This window comes from Bombina bombina, chromosome 2 (assembly GCF_027579735.1).
Source record: "Bombina bombina isolate aBomBom1 chromosome 2, aBomBom1.pri, whole genome shotgun sequence".
Taxonomy (NCBI): Eukaryota; Metazoa; Chordata; class Amphibia; order Anura; family Bombinatoridae; genus Bombina; species Bombina bombina.
Window position 1 is genome coordinate 6,007,398 of NC_069500.1, and position 6,475 is coordinate 6,013,872.

Here is a 6,475-nt window from a genome sequence, read left to right on the forward strand (position 1 = left end):
GCCCCTTTATGCAAGGACTTTACAGATGCAAGGAGGCATTTTATCTATGATTTTTACATATGCATAAAAAGTTATACTTTCAAACTTAGATTTCTCAGTGTTTCAAATGATACAGGTCAAATTAACACCGTTCAGTTTACACTACAGCTGACTTAATTTTGAAATACATACAAACGAGCCTAAATCATGCATTTAACCATATCTAATGGTATGAGACCTAGTGCCACGGCTTATGGTTCCACCAAGACCATATAGAGTACAGCATTTTCAAAATCCATAAGTACAGCTGAAAGATGGGAACATGTTTACACCATAATTGAAGTGTTGCTCTTGTTTGGGGGAAAAAACACAAACATATGTCAACCTTTTAAAAGTACTTTTCTTCATCTAACCATCTACCGATAACATTAATCTACAATTTTGAATTCATAGAGTTTAATTTTTGTTTGCACATTTGCAAATCTGATTGTTTAAAAAGTGATCTCTTAACTTCTGCAATTTTTTTATCATGCATGTCACACACGGTTTTGTTGTTGTTGTTTTTGTTGGTCTCTCTGTGAGAGTGGGTGTATATGTCTTTGTGCATTATCTGTGTATGTCTGTGAGGGTGTGTGCGTATGTCGTTGTGCTTTTTCTATTTGTGTCCCTGTGAGGGTGTGTGTATGTATGTCTTTGTGTATTTCCTCTTGATGCCTCTGTGAGGGTGGATGTGTATGACATTTTTTTTTAATGTGGATGTCTCTTTGAGGGTGGGTGTGTGTATGTATGTATGTCTGCGTTTTCTGTGGATGTCTCTCTGAGGGTGTGTGAGTATGTCTGTGTGTTTTCTTTGGTTGTCTCTGTGAGGGTGTGTGTATGTATGTGCAGTTTCTGTGGGTGTCTCTCTGAGAGTGTATGTCTCTCTGTTTTCTCTGGATGTCTCAGTGAGGGTGTGTGTGTGTCTCTATGTCTTTGTGTGTTTTATGTGTCTGTGTGTTGATGGGTATATTATGTTAGTGGGTGACTTATAACCGACACATGAGGGCATTTTGAAACTCATATGATTGTCTGTAATACAGCAAAAAACACCCACAACTTCCTTTAACATGTTTCTTAGATAGACATATATGGACATTTTATGTTACTTATACCCCTAACCTGATACTATGAAAGCAGAAGCAACAATAGGCTACTGCTATATATATATACTGTTAACTATAATTATCTTGTACCTTCATACTTGTGGTAGTGTGTTATTAAAGCACTGACTCAGAAATGGTGTTAATTATCTTATTTTTTTATTATTATCAATAATTTAAACAGAAACACACCACCACCCCTTGTCCATCAGTCATTTGTTGAACATGGCATTAACTTGGAGGCCCTGTTGGTCAAGACATGCCTGCAAAAACAACTCCATATCTTCTCTGTTCTGAAATACAAAGAGGAATGGCTCCCTTGCTTCTGGTTCTTCTCTTTGCATCACGTTATCTATGGCCTTCTGGTGGTCATCTTCATTCATTGACACATAACTTGGCATGGTTATGCGCCCACAGAACAGTGCCTCATTCTTGACAACCCATTGTATAGCAATGTGTAGATCTTTAATGATTGCTGGCTCCTGTGTCAAGCACATGGGAGGAAACTTAGTCTGCTGCATAATAATGGACTTTGCGCATGCGAACGTTTTTAAATAAGCTCCCTTGTAGCTGACTGTAAAAATGTTTAAATTGTGTCTCTCTTTATTAGTGGAGGATTATTTTTATTTAAGCTGTTTACACAACACCGTTGTTCGAGAATGGTTTCCCCTGCCTGTCGGCAAACATCGGAACTCTGACCCACCTTCATTCAGCTGTTCTCAGCTCAGCCCCTGTAGCTTATCCTGCCCCATTCAGCTAATAATACTACAGGTGCTGAGCTGAGAGCAGCTGAATGGAGGTGGGTCAGAGTTCCGATGTTTGCCGAGAGGCAGGGGAAACCAGAGACACTGGGGAAACAATTCTCAGCATAACACTGGATAAGCATGACAGCAGCATTTAGTACAGGGCTTACTTAACCTATCTCCAATTTGCCCTGTACTAAATGCTGCTGTCAGACTTATCCGCCTCACCTGTCCCTCCTCTGCTGCTTATAAAAACATGGCAGCCTCCACAGCAAAACGTGTGTGGAGGCTGCCATGTTGCCAAGCGTCTGAGCTTGCTCTGAAAAGTGACAGCTTTTCCACCACGATGGAAGCGCTGGGACTTACGTCATCAGAGCACTCAAAAAACGCCAGGCATCTCACTTGCAAATGTGAGGAAAACGCTACAAGCGAGTCCCAGTTTGCTTGGAGCGCTGCCCGAACGGAGCCATAGTCATCCAATCGCAAAAGACAAATGTGTGCAGGCAAAAATCAGCAGCTAGCTCCCACTAGTGTTGAATATGTGCGTATTCTCTTTCAGCAAGGGATAACAAGAGAACAAAGCACATTTAAAAATAGATGTGAATTTATAAGTGTCTTAAAATGACATGTTCTATCTGAATCATGCAAGTTAAATTTTGAATTTACTTTATCTCCTTAAGGACCGCAGTTGTAACAGATGAAAAAAAATTAAATAGTAAAAATAATAAAAATAAAAGTTATGTAGGGTTAGGGTTAGACCTAGGCTTAGTGGTAGATCTAGGGGAAGGGTTAGATCTAGGTGTAGGGTTGGGGTTAAAAGGTCACTGAAGGAGAAAAAGGTTAATCGTAAAAATTGAAAATTGGCTATTTCAAAACTCAGGACAAAATGAAGAAACTGTTTAGCCATGTTGTTTTCTTGGGGGTTGTAGATGCGCAACAGATTTTGGGGGTAAAAGTAAAAAAAAAAAAGTGTGGTTTTTAATATTTTTAATCATAATTTATAACAATATTTAGTAAAAATTATATGATCTGATGAAAATAATGGTATCTGTAGAAAGTCAATCTTACGGCGAGAAAAACGGTATATAATATGTGTGGGTACAGTAATGAGTATATAATATGTGTGGGTACAGTAATGAGTATATAATATGTGTGAGTATAGTAATGAGTATATAATATGTGTGGGTACAGTAAATGAGTATATAATATGTGTGAGTACAGTAATGAGTATGTAATATGTGTGAGTACAGTAATGAGTATATAATATGTATGGGTACAGTAATGAGTATATAATATGTGTGAGTACAGTAATGAGTATATAATATGTGGGTACAGTAATGAGTATATAATATGTGTGAGTACAGTAATGAGTATATAATATGTGTGGGTATAGTAATGAGTATATAATATGTGTGGGTACAGTAATGAGTATATAATATGTGTGAGTACAGTAATGAGTATATAATATGTGTGGGTATAGTAATGAGTATATAATATGTGTGGGTACAGTAAATGAGTATATAATATGTGGGTACAGTAATGAGTATATAATATGTGTGAGTACAGTAATGAGTATATAATATGTATGGGTACAGTAATGAGTATATAATATGTGTGAGTACAGTAATGAGTATATAATATGTATGGGTACAGTAATGAGTATATAATATGTGTGAGTACAGTAATGAGTATATAATATGTGTGAGTACAGTAATGAGTATATAATATGTGTGGGTACAGTAATGAGTATATAATATGTGGGTACAGTAAATGAGTATATAATATGTGTGGGTACAGTAATGAGTATATAATATGTGTGTGTACAGTAATGAGTATATAATATGTGTGGGTACAGTAATGAGTATATAATATGTGGGTACAGTAAATGAGTATATAATATGTGTGGGTACAGTAATGAGTATATAATATGTATGGGTACAGTAATGAGTATATAATATGTGTGAGTACAGTAAATGAGTATATAATATGTGGGTACAGTAAATGAGTATATAATATGTGTGGGTACAGTAATGAGTATATAATATGTGTGTGTACAGTAATGAGTATATAATATGTGTGGGTACAGTAATGAGTATATAATATGTGTGAGTACAGTAATGAGTATATAATATGTGTGAGTACAGTAATGAGTATATAATATGTATGGGTACAGTAATGAGTATATAATATGTGTGAGTACAGTAATGAGTATATAATATGTGTGGGTACAGTAATGAGTATATAATATATATGGGTACAGTAATGAGTATATAATATGTGTGAGTACAGTAATGAGTATATAATATGTATGGGTACAGTAATGAGTATATAATATGTGTGAGTACAGTAATGAGTATATAATATGTGTGAGTACAGTAATGAGTATATAATATGTATGGGTACAGTAATGAGTATATAATATGTGTGAGTACAGTAATGAGTATATAATATGTGTGAGTACAGTAATGAGTATATAATATGTGTGAGTACAGTAAAGGAGTAACAGGAAAATTACAGATAAACACAAACACCGCAGCAATGTAAAAACAGCCTTGGTCGCTAACGCTAAAAAATTGGTACAACTGTCAGGTCACTAAGGGGTTACATATGGTATAATAAAAAAAAAAAGAAAGCAGCAAACCTTGTTCTTGTTTAAAGAGAACTTCCTTGTGGAGGTTGTGGATGTCACATTTTTGTTGTGTAGAGTGGAGCTTTAAATAGTTCAATATTGTTAATGTAAAACAGTAGATAAAGAATTACTCCTGTGATTTCCTGATCTATTTATAACTTAGAATAATCATTACATTTGCTTATACTTTACCTTACAGAATAATCATTACATTTGCTTATACTTTACCTTACAGAATAATCATTACATTTGCTTATACTTTACCTTACAGAATAATCATTACATTTGCTTATACTTTACCTAACAGAATAATCATTACATTTGCTTATACTTTACCTTACAGAATAATCATTACATTTGCTTATACTTTACCTTACAGAATAATCATTACATTTGCTTATACTTTACCTAACAGAATAATCATTACATTTGCTTATACTTTACCTAACAGAATAATCATTACATTTGCTTATACTTTACCTAACAGAATAATCATTACATTTGCTTATACTTTACCTAACAGAATAATCATTACATTTGCTTATACTTTACCTTACAGAATAATCATTACATTTGCTTATACTTTACCTAACAGAATAATCATTACATTTGCTTATACTTTACCTAACAGAATAATCATTACATTTGCTTATACTTTACCTAACAGAATAATCATTACATTTACTTATACTTTACCTAACAGAATAATCATTACATTTGCTTATACTTTACCTAACAGAATAATCATTACATTTGCTTATACTTTACCTTACAGAATAATCATTACATTTGCTTATACTTTACCTAACAGAATAATCATTACATTTGCTTATACTTTACCTTACAGAATAATCATTACATTTGCTTATACTTTACCTTACAGAATAATCATTACATTTGCTTATACTTTACCTAACAGAATAATCATTACATTTGCTTATACTTTGCCTAACAGAATAATCATTACATTTGCTTATACTTTACCTAACAGAATAATCATTACATTTGCTTATACTTTACCTAACAGAATAATCATTACATTTGCTTATACTTTGCCTAACAGAATAATCATTACATTTGCTTATACTTTACCTAACAGAATAATCATTACATTTGCTTATACTTTACCTAACAGAATAATCATTACATTTGCTTATACTTTGCCTAACAGAATAATCATTACATTTGCTTATACTTTACCTAACAGAATAATCATTACATTTGCTTATACTTTACCTAACAGAATAATCATTACATTTGCTTATACTTTACCTAACAGAATAATCATTACATTTGATTATACTTTACCTAACAGAATAATCATTACATTTGCTTATACTTTACCTAACAGAATAATCATTACATTTGCTTATACTTTACCTAACAGAATAATCATTACATTTGCTTATACTTTACCTAACAGAATAATCATTACATTTGCTTATACTTTACCTAACAGAATAATCATTACATTTGCTTATACTTTACCTAACAGAATAATCATTACATTTGCTTATACTTTACCTTAACCTTATAAATGTCACTCACCATAAACCAAAAGAAAGCAATTTCGTTTTCAGAATTGTGCCTATTGGTTGTTTGATACATTAAAGTTTATATATAAAAAAAAAACGTTTTCTGAATGATTGTACATATTGGTTGTTTGATACATTAAAGTTTTATTGAAATAGAAAAAAAAATTGCAGTGGAGGTCACATGTTTCCTGTCTAGAGTGGAGCTCCACTCTGCAGATAGACTACTTTGTTCCAACTTGAGACAGAGGGCGTGTCTGAGCGGCACATGACATACAGGGGGCGTGTCTTCGCCACAAATACTATATAGGGGCGTGTCTGAGCGGCACATGACATACAGGGGGCGTGTCTTCGCCACAAATACTATATAGGGGCGTGTCTGAGCGGCACATGACATGCAGGGGGCGTGTCTTAGCCACAAATACTATATAGGGGCGTGTCTGAAAGGTACAT

General features: G+C 33.7%; 1 protein-coding gene across 2 annotated transcripts; it reads right to left on the bottom strand.

Annotated features, from left to right (window-relative positions):
• Positions 1–1,255: 1,255 nt before the first annotated feature.
• On the bottom strand, positions 1,256–6,167 carry LOC128647627 (structural maintenance of chromosomes protein 5-like). 2 transcript variants are annotated; one of them, XR_008400367.1, is made up of 3 exons: positions 6,039–6,070; positions 4,503–4,572; positions 1,256–1,600 (listed from the first exon to the last, which is right to left on the bottom strand). XR_008400367.1 is itself a non-coding variant. In XM_053700382.1 (2 exons), the coding sequence occupies exons 1-2, from the start codon at positions 6,096–6,098 to the stop codon at positions 1,331–1,333; spliced, it is 330 nt and encodes a 109-aa protein (XP_053556357.1). In that variant the 5' UTR covers positions 6,099–6,167; the 3' UTR covers positions 1,256–1,330. The 2 variants fall into 2 exon arrangements, 1 of the variants encoding a protein (XP_053556357.1); XM_053700382.1 differs by lacking the exon at positions 4,503–4,572 and having other exon boundaries at positions 6,039–6,167.
• Positions 6,168–6,475: the final 308 nt, after the last annotated feature.